This window comes from Piliocolobus tephrosceles, chromosome 1 (genome assembly GCF_002776525.5).
Source record: "Piliocolobus tephrosceles isolate RC106 chromosome 1, ASM277652v3, whole genome shotgun sequence".
NCBI classification, from domain to species: Eukaryota; Metazoa; Chordata; class Mammalia; order Primates; family Cercopithecidae; genus Piliocolobus; species Piliocolobus tephrosceles.
This window is the reverse complement of record NC_045434.1, coordinates 184,653,880-184,674,727: the sequence shown is the minus strand read 5'-3', so window position 1 is coordinate 184,674,727 and position 20,848 is coordinate 184,653,880. Positions and strand designations below refer to the sequence as shown.

Sequence of the window (20,848 nt, the reverse complement as noted above, 5' to 3'; positions counted from 1 at the left end):
TTTTGAGACGGAGTCTCGCTCTGTCGCCCAGGCTGGAGTGCAGTGGCCGGATCTCAGCTCACTGCAAGCTCCGCCTCCCGGGTTTACGCCATTCTCCTGCCTCAGCCTCCCAAGTAGCTGGGACTACAGGCGCCGCCACCTCGCCCGGCTAGTTTTTTGTATTTTTAGTAGAGACGGGGTTTCACTGTGTTAACCAGGATGGTCTCGATCTCCTGACCTCGTGATCCGCCCGTCTCGGCCTCCCAAAGTGCTGGGATTACAGGCTTGAGCCACCACGCCCGGCCGGATCTCTCCCTTTAACCTCATCAAAGACTACATTCCATCAGTTGTCTCCCCTCTTGGTAGTGAAGCAGTAAAAAGTGGCCCATTTTGGGTGCAGGCAATAAGGGCACAAACTAAAGAGTATGTAAAAACAATAAAACTGACTAAAATCTGGCCTGCTTTTTGTTAGCAACATGCATCAGCAATTCTAGCCCACATCAGTAATAAAATACTCCTGTCTCCTGGGACTGGGATGGGGATATGCCCATATACACACTTGGTACCCCAGTGGCTCTTTGTCCTTCAGCATATAAACAAGTCTCTCCCATCTATAATAAAAAATCTCTCTCAACCCAATGTTCTCCTCGAGATATGTCCTCTTCTCCTAATTCAAATCCAGGCTTCTAGACTCCCTGACTCAAGCTCTTCAACTTCCTTTATCCCTCAGTCTACTGCAACCTGGTCTCTCTGTCCACCACTCAGCTGCAATTGCTCTCACCAAGGCCACCAACTGGGCACTTTCTAACCCTCAACTTACCTGACTGCTTCCCAACTCTGTAGGCCATTCCTTCCTGTGCACCTCTATCTCTCTTGGCTGTCATAATATCACACCCTCCTGGTTCTCCTCCATACTCTGACCACTCCCTCTTAGCCTTTTTAATGGGCTCTGTATTTTCTACCTGTCCTTAATATTGCTATTCTATGAGTCTTCATTGTTGGCCCTCTTGGCTTCTTACCCCACACATTCTGCCTGGTCTGTCCCAACCACACCCACAGCTTCAAGTACTGTCTCTCTCTTGCTGAGCTCCAGACCCACTTTCTAGCTACCTCCACTGGAATGCACCATGGACATCATAAATATGATGTGTCTATCCGTGTCCTGTGTTCTGTACCCCAGTGAATTATCCCTCTCTCCATTCAATCCCCAGTAGCATGTAAGTCAAAGTGGACTCCTTTCTCCTCCTGTAACACATGGTCACTAAGTGCTGTGGCTGCTAACTCATGATCCCATCTATCCTCATCTCTCAATGATCTCTGCTACTATCTTAGTTCAGCCCTTGTGCTCTTTCTCCTGCACTATTGCACCATCTTCCTTCTTCATCTTCTGGCTCCTAATCATTCCCTCTTCAATCCTTTCTTTGCAATTGCAGCTTGAGTGATATTTTGAAAATACAAATCTGAGCATGTCAGATCCCTGCTTCAAATCCTCCCCATTGGCCTAAAGCATAAAGTCTAAGCTCTTTATCCCAACATTCAAGGCCCTTCACGATTTCCCCCTGCTCCTCTCATCCCCAACACTTCACTCCCGTACCCCCACATGTCCTCTGCTCTGACCACATTTAGTTACGTAGGCCCAGGCATGCTGTGTTCCTTCCTGCCTCCATGCTTATGCGTGCAATTCCTAAGCTTAGAATGCTCTAGGCTCTCTGGGAAAAAGGACCTTCTCACCTTCCCTGGGAAGTCTTCTCCGGGAAGCCTTCTCCATGCTTAGAATGAGGTTCTCCCGTCCATGCTTCCTTAGCTCTCTGTCTATGTGTCACACCCTATAGTAACCACTTTTTCACTCAATGCATTTTCACTGAACACCTACCATATGGCTTATCCTGTTATGGATGCTGGCGTTGCTGACACTAGTAAGATCCAATGCCTGAGCTCAAGAAGTTCCTAAACTAGTGTGTGGTCATTGTAGTCCCACCTACTCAGGAGGCTGAGGCAGAAGGAATGCTTGAACCCAAGAACTCAAGGCTGTAATGCACTATGATCATGCCTATGAATAGCTGCTACACTCAAGCCCAGGCAACATAGACAGACCCCCATCTCTAAAAAAATAAAAGAAGGTCTTAATGTAGTGGTGAAAACACACATAAGTAGATCATGGCATACCATGGGGTAAGTACAGAAATAGTTTTCAGTGAATACTGGAGAGTACAGAGGTGGATCCTAACTATATCTGGAGAGCTCAGGAAGGTTCATGCCTCCCAGTCTCTCGCTAAATTACAATTTCTGCAGGGAGGAGATGGTGGCATTCATCTATATACATATAATAAGCCCTCAATAAATGCAGCTGGCACATCCTCAATTCATATTGGATGGATGATTGAACAAAGGGATGAGAGCAAATTTAGTCACTTCCTCCTGTCTTCCCACCACTCTGTGTATCCCTCTGTTATAGCATATATTTACCCTCTTGTGATTTTTTAATTTTTGCGTCTCTCCATCTAGACTGTGAGCTTCTTGAGAGCTGGGACTATGTCTGACTCATTTCCGTTGCCCTGGCACCCAGAAAAGGACATGGTTTAGAAAAAGCATACCTTGATCTTTCTATATTAAGTATACACATTCATAACCCCATCCTCACCCTCTGTGTCCAAAGCCACAGGCAGGAGAGAGAATGAGAGGTCTGTTCCTAATGCCCCCACCAGCCTAAGAACCCAGCAAAACCCTCAACATGAAGGATCTCCCCCAGGGAGCACACTGATTGTAGGTCAGAGAGTGGGATGTGATCTTAGTAACCATCTAGTGCAACCTCCCAATCCCTCTCTCCAGCATAAAAATCCCCCTGCCAGTCTCTAACTTCCAAGTATGTGGTCCTTGACTGGGATATTCCTCTCTGTATGCTACCAATCTCACTAGTCTGAAGCTTGGGCTGCTGTAGAGTTCTTCCTTATGCACAGGGGAGACCGCATGGTGTCAAACAAAGAATGTGAGAGTTGGGCAAGCCTGAATTCAAATCCTAGCTCCCCATTTCCTAACTTTGCAAGTGAGGTACTGATCTCTCTGAGGCTCTGTTTCTTCATCTGTGAAACAGAGATAAGAATGACTTCCTTGGCTGGGCACGGTGACTCATGCCTGTAATCCCTGCACTCTGGGAGGCCTAGGTAGGTGGATCACTTGAGGTCAGGAGTTTGAGACCAGCCTGGCCAACATGATGAAACCCCGTCTCTACTAAAAATACAAAAATTAGCTGGGCATGGTGATGTATGCCTGTAATCCCAGCTACTCAGGAGGCTGAGGCAGGAGAATCGCTTGAACCCAGGAGGTGGAAGTTGCAGTTAGCCAAGATCAGGCCAGTGCACTCCAGCCTGGGTGACAGAGCAAGAGAGCCTCCGTATCAAACAAACAAAAAAAGACTTCCTTTATTGCCATGAAAATAAATAAAGGAGAAGGCCTGTGTGAGGTGCCTAAGACATAGGTCCCTAATGCCTCCTTAGCTAGTGAATTTCACCTCCTAGTAAGTTCACTCATTGGCCCTGACTGGACCCACTGGAAACTCCACAAACGTCAGGGCTTTCCTTGCGCTCCAGAGTCTAAGGCTTCTCCACTGCATCCCGACCCCACCCCCGCCTCTCCTTATCTAGGGCACACTCTCTCTCAATTGCCACCTACGCTCTACACTCCCACCCCACGGCCCCCAACCAGCTGGATACCTTCGCAGATGTCACCACGCTCCTGGAATCCCGCGCTGCAGCTGCAGCGGCCCACAGGCACCAGCCACTCGCCGTCAGCGCCGCAGTGCATGCGTGGGGGGCTGCCAGGCTCCCCTTCCGAGTGCGCCACGCACGTTCCGGCCACTTCCACCAGTGTGGAGAAGGCGCTCTCGGCTGCGGTGGCTGGGAACGCGGCCAGGCCCCGCACAGTGGCACGGCACTGCTTGTAGTAGACGCGTACCGAGACAAGCGCCACGCATGCGCCCACGTCCTGAAAGGCCAGGTGGAAACCCCGCCGGCTGAGTGGGCCGATCTCGCGCACCTCTGTGTTCAGCTTCATCTTGCGCTCACCCAGGTCGCCCTGCGTGAAGCTCTCGTCCGCCGCGATCGTGTCGATTTTGCGGGGCCGGCTGCCGCTTAGGCGGGGACGCCCGCGGCCCAGGTCGGCCTCAGTTTCCAGGTAGTAGACGTTGAAGGTCTCCTTGCAGGTGCCCGCGGCGCCAGGGATGCTGCTGCAGTCACGGAGTGTGAACTGCAGCTCCACGAAGATGCGCTGCCCGCGGCCGCGGCTGATCCAGCCAGTCTGCAGCCAGTTGTCTTGGTTGGGCTCCAGCACATTGCACACTTGGTATGTGCGGATGGGACGGTCGTGTTCATCCACACCGCTGATCTCCTCCCACTGGGGACAAGAGTAAAGGGGTGGGCAGCCCAGAGCCAACTTGCTTCCAGGAGGTGGAGCGCTAGCAGTGACTCCTGACTTCTCTCTCACCACCATGCACACCCCGGAAATTGTAAGATGCAGCGCTGGGAGAAACTTTGGAAACAAATGATCCCAATCCTTATTTTTATAGATGGGGAAACTAAGGCTCCAGAGTGAGCGCGATCTGACCAGGTATGCACATCAAGTTAGTAGTGGAGCTAGGAATGGTGCCTGTAGTCTCCTGACTCTCCGACCAGTGCCCTTTGCAGTCCACCAAGCTGCTGTTACAGCCCACATCATCCCACCACTACCCCAAGTCTCCAAGCCTTTTTTAGGACTCCCAGTCTTGCTTGCTCTGTCAATCAATCAACAACATTGCTTGGAGGTTCCACTACTATGTGCAAGCCACTGTCCTGTATTAGCTCCATCTGGATGCCAGGTTTCTGTTCCTAGACAGCCAGTTCTGTCCTCACTTATTCACTTTTTTTTTTTTTTGACTGTCTAACTGGCTGAACACTCAACGTTTTTTAATAGGCAACTCTGGCTTGAAGCCAGGGCTGCTGGAGACCACACACTCTGAGGAGCACTTTTGTCTGATGTAAACATGAGGAGCTTAGGAGACTGTGTCCTGGACCACCAGAGGATCCCTGGGACAGGGAGGGACACTTGTGCACTTACCCCATTACTCGGCAGTGCAGTCCAGCCCAGCTCGGCCTGGGAGGCTTTGGAATCCAGGAGGATGACTAAGGAGAGGGGAAGACAGAAATGTCAGAAATTGAGAAGGTCAGTTTAGCAAGAGAGTGGAATCCTTTGGTGAAGTCCCTGTAAATTTGCTGAGAGAATGCAAAATGTGACAAATGATATGGACAAGTTTTTTCCCACTTCATAAATCCCCAGGAGGGGGTGTGAATAGCTCAAATCCAGAGAGAGGTAGCCACAGTCAGTAGGGAAGGTGCTTGTATTCAATTCCTGGGGCTGCTGTAACAGATTACCACAAACACAGTGGCTTAAAACAACATATTGTTTTGCTGTTACAGTTCTGGAGGTCAGAAGCCCAAAGCCACTTTCACTGGTCTAGAGTCAAGGTGTCAGCAGGACTGTTTTCTTTTGGAGGCTCTGAGGGGAGAGTTCATGTCCTTACCATCTTCAGTGTCTGGTGGCCGCCTGTAGTCCCTGGCTTGTGGTCTCCTCCTCCATCTTCAAATCATATCACTTTAATCTCTGCCTCAGTCATCACACTGCCTCCTCCTCTGACTCTGACTCCTCCTGCACCCCTCATACAAGGACGATTGTGATTATTGGGCCCATCCAAATAATCTAAAACAATCTCTCCATCTCAAAAGATCATTAATCACATATGCAAAGTCCTTTTTGTCACTGAAGGTAACATTCACAGGTTCTAGGGATTAGGATATTGACATATTGGGGGTGGGGGTCATTATTCAGCCTTCTGCAGGGTCCATGGCAAATACTCTAAGGTTGGCTCTCAGATTGGGGTGGGAGTCAGTGACTCTCCCCAGCCTTCTTAGGTTCCCAAAGTTATAACTAAGTGTCAGAGAGAGAGAGAGAAAGTGAGTAGTGAATGTATCAGGGGATTCCTGTATATACCCCCCAATCCACTCCCACTCAGGGGCTTTTCTGAGGTCGGTGGTCCCCAGGCATGAAGACTTGAACATTTTTAGTCTGACTGCCTGAGCCTCTGAGAAAACAATGTGGAGAGATACTGCTAACAACTGGAGAAATAAAATATCTCTTCTCCTCAGCCAGCCCTTTTCCCAGGGGCTGTCACTTCCACTGCTTTTGAAAGAATGTCAGGGGTCCTTTTATGTATACATCTATGACCCTTCCTACCAGAGAAGCTTGGAGTCCCTTTATTCCCCCAGGAGGCATTGGATCAGCAGCCTGCAACCTCTCAGCATGGATCAAAGAAACTGGTTTGGACAGCAGAGCCCGCAGACCAGAGACAGGAGGCCAGGACATCCCACAGTCTTGGAAGATTACCCTCTGGAGCTTAAGCCAGGGGGTGGGCCACCAAGGTGAGGGCCTCTCCAGAGGCATCAGCGACTGTGGGCAGGACCGCCGACAGCTTTCCGAGATCGGTGCAACTGACAGCACATCGGAATTGCATACTGGAAGGCATCAGCCATCCAGGGCCCCGACCAACCCCGCGGTCAACGCCTCAGATTCCAGCTCCTCCAGATTCTGCACCTGGATATGACGCCTCTGTATTCAACTGAGCGTATAGCTCCCCCAAATGCACAATCAGAGGCAAGACGCGGGCCACAGTATCGCAGACAGCCTCAAACCCGGCAACGCGGAGCGCGCCCGGTAGACTACGCTCAGAATTCAGCACTGCGGACAGTTCCATGATTGCACGTCGGGCAGCGCCCGGACCCAGCCCCCTCGACCAGCATTCCACCTCATGCTGGCCACACTGTGGTCTCCTAGCCCCTGTGGTCCGGGCTCCACCCGGTCTTTCCATATTCCGAGCTCACCTCCGCATCTCTCTGTCTCCACTCTTCATCTCCCCGCCCCCGCACCTCCCACCTCCAATCACTCAGCTTGTCCGTCTCACCCGCCGCTGGACCTCTGCCTCTGGCTCCCGCGGTTCCTGGTCTCTTTCTTCCCCAACCTCCCGGGTCTCCAGCCCCCAAGTTCCTCAGCGCCCCTCTCGTCGCTATTGCTTGGCCACATTTTTCTCTATCTCTCCAGTTCTTTGCTGCCTGCTTGCTTCAAGCCCCAGTACAGACTCTAGTCTCTCCAATGACTGCTTTCCGCAGAACCCCCGTCCCCAACCCCCTATCTTTTGGCATGCCAGGCTCCGAGCAGAGCCCACCAGTCTTCTCACCTTCCTCGGCGGTCCCAGGCCGCCAGGGTCCCAGAAGCAGCGCGAGACAGAGCGGCATCCGGCAGAGGAACAGGCGCAGCGGGTGTGGACCGGCGCCAGTCTCCATGGTCCGCAGACCGAGCTGTCAGTGCGGCCGCGGCTCAAGCCGCGCCAGCCTAGCACCGCTGAGCAGTGCCCCCAGACCCCAGCGCCAGCTGGGGGCGGGGTCTCGCCGCTCGCCATCATCCATGGGGACCAATCACTAGGCACCGCCGCGGGATGCCCACCAATCTCCGCCAGCAGAGGGTGGGAAGGTGGAGTTTCATAGGCCAGGGGCGGAACACCCAACTGGTGGGGAAAGGAAGGGGTCCCGCAGATCCCCAAACTGTGGGGGGTGGGGCAGCCGTGGGAGCTGGCGGGGCTTCTGAGCGAGGGGGATGAGCTAGCGTCGGTGGCCCAGAGCTCTAAACCTTAGCTCCTCATTCCTGAGAAGTAGGCAGGCAACGTGGGCTTGGCTTAAAGAGGGGCGACCCTCGGGGAGGCAGCGACACTTGCAGCCTCTGAGCTAGTCTGGAAGCTCCCTTGTTCCCAGGACTTGCGGGGTTTTGAAGCTTTATGTTCTGACCCCAAGCTCTGGGGAGCTCTCCTATCTCCCTGCCCTAGGTCTGTTCCTGTGTCCGAGGCTCCTGGTGTCTCCTGGCTCATCCCTCCCTTTTCTCTTCCCGCCCTCATCACACACACACACACACACACACACACGCACACAGCGGCAGGAAGGAGGGGCCGAACCCGAACCCGGGAGCTGCTCGGGAAAGGAGAGCAAAGTGAGGGACGGGGTCCCGCCCTACCAGCGCGCTGCCGAGGCTGGGAAACCATGTGGACGCTGGGATGGGGGCGGTGGTGGTTTTGCATGAACGATCTGTTCCTCAGGTTCTTGCTCCTGCTGTCAAGACATAAGCAGCACACCTCACAACCACCCCTGTCCTCAGTCTGCTCAGAGTCGGGGGTTCCCCTCTGATCACCCCACTCCGCCCACCCCAGGGGACTAGTGAACAGCACAGCCGCCAGGAATCGGAGATTCCTGCAAGAGAGGCGGAGCAATCCTGGAAGAGTTCAGCCGGCGCTGAAGAAGCCGCAAGAAAACGTGGAACACGACCTCTGTCTAGTGAAGGTCATTTATGTGCAAGCTGAGGGTTTAACACTTTGAGGGTGGGAAGGGCTGGGGCCCTCCAGGACGAGGGAGGCGGCTACTGAGCGCCACCATCTGGGCTGAACTTGAGGGGAGAAAGCTCCACCCACCTCGTGGCTTTTCCGAGCTCTTTTCTTGGGGGACCCACCCCCTCTCTATTTGGAAGCGAACATAGCCTAAGAAGCCTCGAGAGTGAATGTGAATCCTGTGACTACTTGGCCCCTGCGGTCTGAGTGTCTGTGCTTTTGCATATATGTATCCCTCACCTCTCCACCCAGCCCTCACTGGGCGCCATGCTGTGCTGCAGATGCCCTGGTGAACCACGCTGTCTCTGCCACAGTCCATATCTCTTTGAACACCGAGTGAGGATTCCTGGCATCGTAGATCACTGGCCATTTACAACCTGCTTTCATGTGCCATGTCTGCGTGTGTTCATGTGTATGTGTGTGAGTAAATGCACACGTGCTCACTCAGACATACTTGCTGGACAGTAGCAATAGGAGGAGTAGGTGGGAGGAATTGGTCTTCTTTACCTGCAGAAAGAAAGGTCATCAGGAGAGGCTGTGGCTTGGACACTATGGGAGACAAGCCCGCTGAGGAAGCAGAAGGAGGTGTGGCATCCCTCCAGTCCTTGGATGCAGGCGGAACCTCTAAAACCAGACCTACCTGAGGAAGGGTTCTCACAATGCCACCTCCTTTCCATCTTCATTCTCCTCACGCTCGATTTCTCCCCTCCCCCTCCCTCCAGCTCTGGGAGATGGTATTTTTAGAAGCTGCTTAGAGACCCGGGACTCCTTTCATTTCAAAATGAGTCCTCACTCCACCATCGCTCACTCCTCTTTAGAACCGGGTTCCATCCCCTTAGCAGGCTCTAAGGCACCAGTCATGGTTTCTTACTGAAGCTCCAGGGACTTCAACCCAGAGGTTCTGACCCTAGGTATTAAAACAAAATACAGACTTCCTCTGAACCTGACAAGGACCTTTCAGAAACCAAACAGATGGGGGAAATTATCCGGGGAAATCTACATAGGATGCTCTGGCAAACATCTGACTGTTGGAGTCTGGTTTCTACCCTCTTCCACCATACACACCTTCAGGCATCTGGGGTAAATTTTCAGACGGAGACTCTAGGAATAGGGGGAAAGAAGAGGATGAAAAGTCGTGAAATAATCCTTCCCTTTCTTCCTCTGAGCAATTCATTTATAATAAAACCAGAATGGAGAAGCCCCAGTGAATGCAGATATATGCAAATCAGCTGGATCTTAATAAGAGTTGCTCTAAGGCGGACCCCACTCTATCAGGAAGCTGCAGAACAGACAGCTCAGTAGAATTCCGGAAGGCCTTAGAAGGAAACCAACCCATTGTTTATCAGGACCTTTAAGTGCTGGAGGCCAGTTAACTAATGGCTGGAGTTAGATTCCTCCCAGGAATAGCAGTGGAGACTGGTGAAATTTGGGGGTGGGGGCAGAGAGAGGGTGTCTGTCCCTGGCGTTGAACCCTCAGCCCTCCGGCCAGCTTTGGGCTTTCTGTCCATGGTGCTGAATCCAACAGAGTCTGGACACTCAGCTGGACCTGGGACTTCTCTGCTGCCATGCTCTGATCCTTGGCAGGATTATAAAGGGTAAGTAGTTTTGCTTCATAATCTTAAAGATTTTCTCTGCTTAATTTTCAAAATTAGTAAATTAAATGCTTTATATTTCCTTTAGCTAAGAATATACAGTGGTGGCTTCTACTCTTCCAGCCTATAACCAAAATCCGACAATTCATGTCTTCAGGAGATAAACAGCCTTCACTCCCTTGCAGAAGAGTGGAGGGGCCTGGAACCCACCCAGAAACATCTTGTTTTCTCTTTTGCTCCTCTCCGACTTCTACTGAAGTAGGCTGGAAGGGATACTCCTCTCTACTTCTACCTTACTATCTTCTAGGATCGTGGGGGAGGACACCTGATGTGGCTGAGCAACTTAATTAAGCACCCAAAATAATAAAAAGTAACCTTCCAGGGAGCAGATTTAATGTTACCACAACCTCCATCTCCAAGTTACTGAAAGTTACAAATCTAGATGCTGAAGATTTGACCTCTTCCTTTTGCACAGATACAGAAAGTATGCTGAGCCTGACTGGACAGAGAAGGTTATCTCCTCTATAAAGAAGTTTAAGATTGTGTCAGAGGAATCAGGGTCAAGTCCAACTCTCAGGAAGAAGGATGGGAAGAGGCAAAGAGCAGTGGGAGCTTTATTGTTCAAATGGTCATTTTTTTTTTTTGAGACAGTGTCTCACTCTGTTGCCCAGGCTGGAGTGCAATGGCCCGATCTCGGTTCACTGCAACCACCACCTCCCAGGTTCAAGCGATTCTCCTGCCTCAGCCTCCCAAGCAGCCAGGATTACAGGTGCCGCCCACCCCACACCCAGCTAATTTTTGTATTTTTAGTAGAGATAGGGTTTCACCATGTTGGTCAGGCTGGTCTCGAACTCCTGATCTCAGGTGATCCACCTGTCTCAGCCTCCCAAAGTGCTGGGATTATAAGCGTGAGCCACCATGCCTGGCCTCAATGGTATTTTCTTGGATAAAGGAAGCATAAAGCGTTTAATTTACTAATTTTGAAAATTAAGCAGAGAAAACCTTTAAGATTATGAAACACAACTACTTACCCTTTATGAGCCTCCACTTATTTCTTTGTAAAATAGGAACAAAAACACCTTTCAGAGTTATTGTGAGGTCAGAATATAATTTTTACATATGGCCCAGCTCTGTGCTTGGCACATAGCTCTGGTATATATTATTATTCAACTCCATGGTTAATTAAGGTTAAAAAAACAGAAGGAAAAAGGAAAAGAAGTCTGGGCGTGGTGGCTGGCGCCTGTAACCCCAGCACTTTGGGAGGCCGAGGAGAGTGGATTATCTGAGGTCAGGAGTTTGAGACCAGTCTGGCCAACATGGTGAAACTCCGTCTCTACTAAAAATGCAAAATAGCTGGATGTGGTGGTATGTGCCTGTAGTCCTAGCTACTTGGGAGGCCGAGGCAGGAGAATTGCTTGAACTTGGGAGGCGGAGGTTGCAGTGAGCCAAGATGAAGCCATTGCACTCCAGCCTGGGCAAAAAAGAGAGACTCCATCTCAAAAAAAAAAAAGAAAGAAAGGAAAAGAAGGGATAAAGGAAGGTTAAGTGGTGAGGTAGGAAGACAGAAAGATATATATATATATATATAATTAGAGAGAGAGAGAGTCATAGAGGAAAAGACAGAATGAGAGAGAAAGAAAGAGACAGCTGGTTGAGATGAATGTGGCTGGAAAGCACAGGAGTCTGAAAGAAATGTGCTTGAAGAGACAGGGCAGGTTGGCTGGCCAGCTGCCAGGTGGCATCAGAGGTGACATTTACTTTGAATTCATCATGGTCCAGGCTTATGAACTTGACTTTAACAGCATTAAGAGAGAATCTATCTATTAGGGGATGGAAAGTAGATCCTACTAACCCAGCTCCTATCCTGCTATCTGAGCCAGAAAAGCAATGTATTAATTTATGATGAGAAATGGAACTGCCAAGGGGGCCAGAATGCTCACAATGGCATGTCCAGCACATTCTTTCCCTGTAGGAAAATATGCCCTGGAAGCCAATTTATGATGTGAAGACAGCTTTGAGAGTGGGAGGTGAGGGAGGTGAATGGTTTAAATATTTGATGGCATCAGGCTCTGATAGCCTTGTTCCTCCAAATCCCCAGAAGGGATAAACCTGCTATTGGCACCTGAGTAACTGTGTAGGGGCCAGGACTGGGACTGGATTATACAAACATGTGCTTCTCTGACTCTCTCTCTCTCTTTCTCTGTAATGCATATATACATACATACACACACACACACACACACACATATACACACACACACATACACAGACATACATACATTTATATATGTATTAGAGACAAGCACTCTGTTGCCCAGGCTGGAGTGCAGTGGTGCGATCATAGCTCACTGCAGCCTCAACCTCCTGGGCTCAAGCAATCCTCCAACCTCCTGGGTAGCTAGGACTACAGGCACGCACCACCATGCTCATAATTCTTTTTATTTTTTCTTTTGTAGAGACAGGGTATCACTATGTTCCCCAGGCTGGTCTCAAAGTCCAGCCTAAAGTGATCCTCCTGCCCTGACCTCCTAAAGCATTGGGATTACAGGTGTGAACCACCATATCCAGCCTTCTGACTCTATATTTTTATTCTAGCTCTAATTCTGGAAGCAGCCCATTTTTAGAGTGCAGCTCTTTTAAATTTAAATCACCAAAGTAATATAAACTAATGAAAATTGTATAGGTAAAAATATCCATCCTTTCCATTCCAGATAGTCCCCTTCCCAAATTTAAATCCTGTTAAAGACTGATATGTACAATTCCTGATATTTTCTACACACACACACAACTTTACAGAAAATTAATACATCTGTTAGTATGGTAAACGCTGTTGATTATTTGCCCAATAGCTTTCCCCTTTCATATTTTATATTGCTGCCAGAGTCTCAGTTTTATCTGGATGTTCTTCTACTGTAGCTGTTTGCTAGCGAAAGATGATCCTCTCCCCAAGTTCAGGGATAAGTAAAGATTGCTATTTGCTAATCACTCCCATCCCATTCCATGTAGCGTGTGATTACAACCCTGGCCTTCTGAATCAGAAATTATAGGAAAAGTTTTCACTCCTAATAAACAGAGATGGATGACAGGCAACATTCCGCTTCTTCTCTGGATGTCATGTCTGCATCTGACACCTGGAGCTGCGCCTGCCATTACAACATCATGAAGGGGGATATCTCAACAATGGAGTTAAGATTTTTCAGTTGTGTTTAACAGGAAACCAAATAAAACTGGCTTAAACAAAAATGAGATTTTATTGGTTGATATAATAGGATGGGAGTAGATCTGTGTAGAACAGTAAGATTTTGCATTGGAATTGTGGTAGAGTGCAAAATCACCAAACCTGGATACTCTAAAAGGGAATGTAATTGAAATCCTAGAACTGAAAAATATAATAGTTGAATTTAGCATAGTTGATGGAAGTGATAGCAGGTTAGACACAGCTAATTCTAGGATTAATGATGTGGAATATAGTTTCAGCATAAAATATCCAGTATGGGAAGAGAGAAAAGAATTGAAAATATAGATAAGAGAGAAAGAGACATATGGGCCATGGCAAAAAGGCCTAAATACATGGAATTAGAGTCCTAGAAAGAGAAGAAAGAGGAAAAACAGGAAAGAAGTACTATTTGAAAAGAGAGTATTTGAAAATTTTCCAAAATTGATGAAAGATATCAAGACACATACTCAAGAAGCATTATCAATCCCAAGCAGGATAAATGCAAAGAAAATTACCTCTTTTTTTTTTTTTTTTTTTTTTAACAGAGTCTCACTCTGTCACCCAGGCTAGAGTGTAGTGGTGTGATCTCGGCTCACTGCAACCTCTGCCTCCTGGGTTCAAGCAATCCTCCTGCCTCAGCCTCCCGAGTGGCTGGGATTACAGGCACATGTCACCAAACCCAGCTAATTTTTGTATTTTTATTAGAGACAGGGTTTTGCCATGCTGGCCAGGTTGGTCTCAAACTCCTGACCTCAAGTGATCTGCCCACCTCGGCCTCCCAAAGTGCTGAGATTATAAGCATGAGATATCACGCTCGACTGAAAACTATATTTAAGCACTTCATAATAGAACTGCTGAAAACCAAACGAAAAATATTAAAAGCAATTAGAGAGACACACACACACACATTACCTTCAAAGGAACAACATTAAGACTGACAATGGGCCGGGCGCGGTGGCTCACACCTGTAATCCCAGCCCTTTGGGAGGCGGAGGCGGGCGGATCACGAGGTCAGGACATCGAGACCGTAGTGAAACCCTGTCTCTACTAAAAATACAAAAAATTAGCCGGGTGTGGTGGCACATGCCTATAATCCCAGTTACTCGGGAGGCTGAGGTAGGAGAATGGTGTGAACCTGGGAGGTGGAGTTTGCAGTGAGCTGAGATTGCGCCACTGCACTCCGGCCTGGGCGACAGAGCGAGACTCTGTCTCAAAAAAAAAAAAAAAAAAAAAAAGACTGACAATGGCAGAGTGCGGTGGCTCACGCCTGTAATACCAGCACTTTGGGAGGCCGAGGTGGGTGGATCACCTAAGGTCAGGAGTTCAAGACCAGCCTGGCCAACATGGCGAAACCTTGTCTCTACTAAATATACAAAAATTAGTCAGGCGTGGTGGCATGTGCCTGTAGTCCCAGTTATTTGGGAGGATGAGGCAGGAGGATCATTTGAACCTGGGAAGTGGAGGTTACAGTGAGCCAAGAGTGCACCACTGCACTCCAGCCTGGGCGATAGAGTAAGACTCTGTCTTAAAAACAAACAAACAAACAAATGAAACAACAATAACAACAACAACACCCCCCTCCACACACACACACACACACACACACACACACACACACACACACACAAAACTTCGGCCAGGCATGGTTGTTCGTGCCTGTAATCCCAGTACTTTGGAAGGCCAAGGCAAAAGGATCAGTTAAGGCCAGGAGCTCAAGAGCAGCCTAGGCAAGACCCCATCTCTACAAAAACAATACAAAAATTAGCCAGGCATGATGGTGTGTACCTGTAGTCCTAGCTACTCAGGAATTTGTAGTGGGGGATCACTTGACCCAGCAGGTTGAGGCCACGGTGAACTAGGATTGCACCACTGTACTCCAGCCTGGGCAACAGAGCAAGACTGTCTCAATTTTTTGAAAAAAGGGCTGAGGCCAGGCACAGTGGCTCATGCCTGTCGTCTCAACACTTTGGGAGTCTGAGATAGGAGGATCACTTGAGCCCAGCAGTTTGAGACCAGCCTGGGCAACATGGTGAAATCCCATCTCCACTAAAAATAGAAAAATTAGCCAGGCATAGTGGCATGCCCCTGTCATCCTAGCTACTCAGAAGGTTGAGGTGGGAGGAGAATCATTTGAGCCTGGGAGGTCAAGGCTGTAGTGAGCTGTGATCATGCCACTGTACTCCAGACTGGGAGACAGAACAAGATCTGTCTCGAAAATAAGCTAAAATGAAGTGAAAAGACTGACAACTGACTCTTTCATATAAATGATAAAATCCAGAAGATGATGGAATGGCATCTTTAAAGTGCTAAAAGATAGTATCAATCTAAAATGCTATACTCAATGAAAATATTCTTCAAAAATGAAGGTAAAATAAGTATGTTTTATGGCAGTCAAAATTCTTCACAGATCCACACTAAAGGCATACTAAAGGCGATTTTTAAAAAGAAACTCAAAAAGAATTATGAACACCCAGGAAAAATTAAGATCAAAAGGAAGTAAATATGTGGGTAAAAATAAATGAACAATAACTGTATAAAGTGATAATGTCATGTGAAGTTCTAAATGCACATAGAATTAAAACACATCACAAAAATAGCACACAGTGTGGGAGCAGATAAATGGAGTTAAAGTATTTTAAGGTACTTGCATTGTCTATGAAGTGGTAAAAGAATTATTTATATTAAACTTTAGCAAGTCAAGGATGCATGCTGTAATTACTATGGTAATCATGGAAAAATAGTAACAAAAATATATTACTAACAAGCTAATGTAGAAACATTTGGAATAATAAAAATAATCAAAAAAGAGTTAGAAGAGAGAAAAAAGGAACATCGAACATCTGGGAGAGATAGAATACAAATACTAGGATATCTTGAAACTCAGATGTATAAATAACTATTTTAAATATAAATGGACTGAATATTCCTTTTATTTATTTATTTTTAGATGGAGTCTTGCTCTGTCGCCCAGGTTAGAGTGCAATGGCATGATCTCCACTCACTGCAACCTCCACCTCCCAGATTCAAGCAATACTGTTTCCTTAGCCTCCTGAGTAGCTGGGATTACAGGCACGCACCGCATCGCCCAGCTAATTTTTGTAATTTTTAGTAGAGACAGAGTTTCACCATGTTGTCCAGGCTGGTCTTGAACTCCTGACCTCATCATCTGCCCACCTCAGCCTCCCAAAGTGCTGGGATTACAGGTGTAAGCCACCACACCCAGCCCCTAAATATTTCTATTTTAAAACAAAGATTGGGCCGGGTGCCGTAGCTCATGCCTGTAATCCCAGCACTCTGGGAGGCTGATGCAGGAGGGTCACTTGAACCCAGGAGGTAGAGACCAGCCTGGACAATATGATGAAACCCCATCTCTGCAAAAGAATACAAAAACTAGCTGGGAATGGTGATGCACACCTGTGGCCCCAGCTACTTGAGAGGCTGAGGTAGGAAGATCATTTGAGCCTGGGAAGTTGAGGCTGCAGTGAGCCTTGATTGTGACATTACACTGCAGCCTGGGTGAGAGTGAGACCCTGTCTCAGAAACTAAAACCAAACCAAATAAAGTAAAATAAAATAAAATAAAAACAAAGATAGTCAGATTGAGTTTCTAATTTATTTATTATTTTTATTTTTTAGTATTAAAAACATTTCTTAGAGACAGGATCTTGTTCTGTTGCCCAGGCTGGAGTGCAATGGTGCAATCATAGTTCACTGCAGCCTCAACCTCCTGGGCTCAAGCAGTCCTCCCACCTTAGCCTCCAAAATAGCTAGGACTACAGGCATGTGCCACTGCACCTGGCTAATTCTTAAAAAAAAAAATTTGTAGAGTCAGGGTCTTGCTATGTTGTCCAGGCTGCTCTCAAACTGCTGGCCTCAAGCAATCCTTCTGCCTCAGCCTCCCAAAGCACTGGGATTATAGGGGAGAGCCACCATGGCCAGCCCAGATTGGATTTTTGTTTTGGGTTTTTTGGGGTTTTTTTTTTTTTTTTTCTTTTAGATAAGGTCTCATTCTGTTACCCAGGCTGGAGTTCAGTGGCATGATCACAGCTCCCTGCAACCTCTGCCTCCTGGACTTGAGTGATCCTCACACCCCAGTCTCCTAAGTAGCTGGGACTACAGGCATATGCCATCATGTCCAGCTAATTTTTGTATTTTTCTTTTTTTGGTAGAGATGAGGTTTCACCATGTTGCCCAGACTGGTCTTCAGCTCCTGAGCTCAAGTGATCCACTTGCCTCAGCCTCCCAAAGTGCTGGGATTATAGGCATGAGCCACCACACCTGGCCCAGATTGGGCTTTAAACAGCAACTTTATACTGCTTTAAAAAACTTACACATAGCCGGGCACAGTGGCTCATGCCTGTAATCCCAGCATTTTGGGAAGCCAAGGTGGGCAGATCACCTGAGATCAGGAGTTCAAGACCAGCCTGACCAACATGCAGAAACCCCGTATCTACTAAAAATACAAAATTAGCCAAGCATGGTGGCGCATGCCTGTAATCCCAGCTACTCGGCAGGCTGAGGCAGCAGAATCGCTTGAGCCCGGGGGGAGGAGGTTGTGGTGAGCCAAGACCATGCCATTGCACTCCAGCCTGGGCAACAAGAGTGAAACTCCATCTCAAGAAAAGAAAGAAAAGAAATTTCCACATAAGGATACAGATATATTAAAGCAAATGTTGTAAACAAACAAACATACATACATATAAACAGTATATAGTACAAACAGTAACTAAAAGAAAATCAGTATCACTAAACTATCACTGTAATTTTTTTTTTTTTTTTTTTTTTTTTTTTTTAGATAAAGTCTTGCTCTGTCTCACAGGCTGGAGTGCAATGGCACAACCTCGGTTCACTGCAACCTCTGCCTCTTGGATTCAAGTGATTCTCCAGCCTCAGCCTCCTGGGTAGCTGGGATTACAGGCAAGCACCACTATGCCTGGCTAATTTTGTATTTTTAGTAGAGATGGGGTTTCATCATGTTGGTCAGGCTGGTCTCGAACTCCCGACCTCAGGTGATCCGCCCACCTCAGCCTCCCAAAGTGTTGGGATTACAGGCATGAGCCACTGCACCCAGGCTTTTTTTTTTTTTTGAGACAAGAGTCTCGCTCTGTTGCCCAGGCTGGAGTGCAGTGGTGTGATCTCGGCTCACTGAGGAGTTGCTGCTGAATGACATCCACAAGCTGGAGCAGCTCAACCACCTGGCAGAGAAGTTCTAGCAGAAGATCTCCATCCATGAGGCCTGGGCCCATGAGAAGGAAGCCAGGCTTAAGCAGCGGGACTATGAGATGGCCACCCTATCAGACATCAAAGCCCTTATCCACAACCATGAAGCCTTCGAAAGTGACCTGGCCATACACCAGGACTTTGTGGAGCTGACTGAGGCTCTAAGAGTGGAAAAAACTCAAACGATTTTTCCTCTGCTCTCACACAACCCAGAATGCTTCTGTGACCAAATGTGTGTGGGGTTTTCCCCACCCACCGAACAAGCAATCAAATCTGCAGCAGACACCAGCTGGTTGTCCTCCAGTTCAATTCAATTCTGACGGTTATCTACCTGGAGATAGTGTCAGATCCCATAGGGTAAGGGCTCAGTCCTACAGGACTGCCTCCACTTCAGATGCTAATCACAAGCCCAATTATTTTTGCCTGTGCTTCAGACCAACTGGCTATAAACTGGGGATCCTGCTACCCCCTACTTGGGTTCCATTAATTTGCTAGAGCAGCTCACAGAACTCAGAAAAACACTTTACTTACATTGGCTTGTTTATTACACAGGATATTACAAAGGATACAGATAAAGAGATGCACAGGGCAAGGTGTGGGAAAGGGGACTTGGGGCTTCCATGCCCTCTCTGGGGATGCCACTCTTCAGGAACCTCCATGTGTTCAGCTCTCCAGAAGTTCTGTGAACCCTGTCCTTCGAGGGGTTTATGGAGGCTTCACTATATAGGCATGATTAGTTAAATCAGTGGCTATTGCTGATCAACTTAATCTTCAGCCCCTCTTCCCTTCTCAGGGGTTGGGCAGTGGGGCTGAAACTCCCAACCCTCTAATTATACCTTGGTCTCTCTGGTGGCCAGCCTCCATCCTGAAGCTCCCTAGGGGCTGCCAGTCATCCATCCACTCATCAGCATACAAAAAGACATGGTTTCGGAAATTCTAATGATTTTCTAGTCATCGTATGCCAGGAAGCAGGATCAAAGACCAAATAGATATTTCACAGTATCATAGAGGACATTGCCCAGGAACTCAACGAGCTGGATTACTGTGACTCCCACGGCGCCAATGCCCAGTGCCGGAAGATTTACGAGCAGTGGGAAACCCTGTGCTCTCTGACCCACAGTCACAGGGAAGCTCTGGAGAAACTGAAGAAGCAGCTGGAGGCCACTAATTATCTGCACCTGGAGTATGCCACGTGGGCAGTGCCTTCTACAACTGGATGGAGAGTGCTGTGGAGGAGCTCCAGCACATGTTCATCATCTACGCTACCGAGAAGATTGATCTCAGCCCACAGCCAAAAGTTGAACCTGCCAGATACTGATAGGGAGGCTATCCTGGCCACCCACAAGGAGGCCCAGAGGATCACAGAGAGCAAACATACCAAGCTGTCAGGCAGCAACCCCTACACCACTGTCACCTCCCCCGACCTCACCCAGATCATCCACTCTCGGTGGGCAAAGGTGCAGCAGCTGGTGCCAAAGCAGGATTATGTCCTTCTGGAGGAGCAGAGCAAGCAACAGTCCAACGAGCACCTCCACCACCAGTTCTCCAGCCAGGCCAATGTCATGGGAACCTGGATCCAAACCAAGATGGAGGAAATTGGGTACATCTCCATCAAGATGAAGGAGACCCCAGAGGACCAGCTAAACCTGAAGCAATATGAGCAAAGCATCGTGGGCCACAAGCTGAACCTGGACCTGAGAAGTAGAGCACCAGCTCCTCCAGGAGGTCTTCATCTTCAACAACAAGCATATCAGCTACATCGTGGAACACATCCGCATGGCTGGGAGCAGCTGCTCACCACCATTGGCTGCATCATCAGTGAGGTCAAGAACCAGATCCTCACCTGCAACACCAAGGGCACTGGCCAGGAGCAGATGCAAGAGTTTCAGGTGTCCTTCAGCCACACTGACAAGAGCCATGGCAGGGTGCTGGGGCTGAAGGAGGTCAAGGCCTGCTTCATCAGCTTGGGCTACAATGTGGAGAATAGCAGCAGAGCAATGCGGAGTTCAATTGTATCATGAGTGTGGTTGACCGCAACCATAGCAGCCTTGTGGCCTCCCAAGCCTTCATCAACTTCAGGTCTTAGGAGACCACCAGCGTAGACACAAGCCAGGTCATTACCTCCTTCAAGGTCCTGGCAGGGGATAAGAACTTCATCACGGCTGAGGAGCTGCAGGGAGAGGTGTCTCTGACCAGGTCAAGTACTGAATTGCCCACCTGGCACCACAACAGGTCCCCAGTGCCTGGTGCCCTTGTCTACAAATCCTTCTCTATAGCTCTATACAACAAGAGTGACTATGAGGCCCCTGGTGAGACTAAGATCAAACATCCTTCCTCATGGCCTCTGGTAGGGGCTGGGAGAGCCCTTTGCTCCCTCCCCATGATGTAG

At 48.5% G+C, this 20,848-nt stretch overlaps 1 protein-coding gene and 1 pseudogene across 1 annotated transcript in view; one reads left to right on the top strand and one right to left on the bottom strand.

Annotated features, from left to right (window-relative positions):
- EPHA10 (EPH receptor A10) overlaps positions 1–7,397 on the bottom strand; it is a 50,086-nt gene extending 42,689 nt beyond the window's left edge. The window contains exons 1-3 of the mRNA XM_026455758.2: positions 7,238–7,397; positions 5,068–5,132; positions 3,690–4,368 (exon numbers count right to left, since the gene is read on the bottom strand). Of these exons, the coding sequence (XP_026311543.1) occupies positions 3,690–4,368; positions 5,068–5,132; positions 7,238–7,343 (850 nt within the window). The 5' untranslated portion in view covers positions 7,344–7,397. The remainder of the gene's footprint in view (positions 1–3,689; positions 4,369–5,067; positions 5,133–7,237) is intronic.
- LOC111529599 lies at positions 7,342–20,848 on the top strand (annotated as a pseudogene).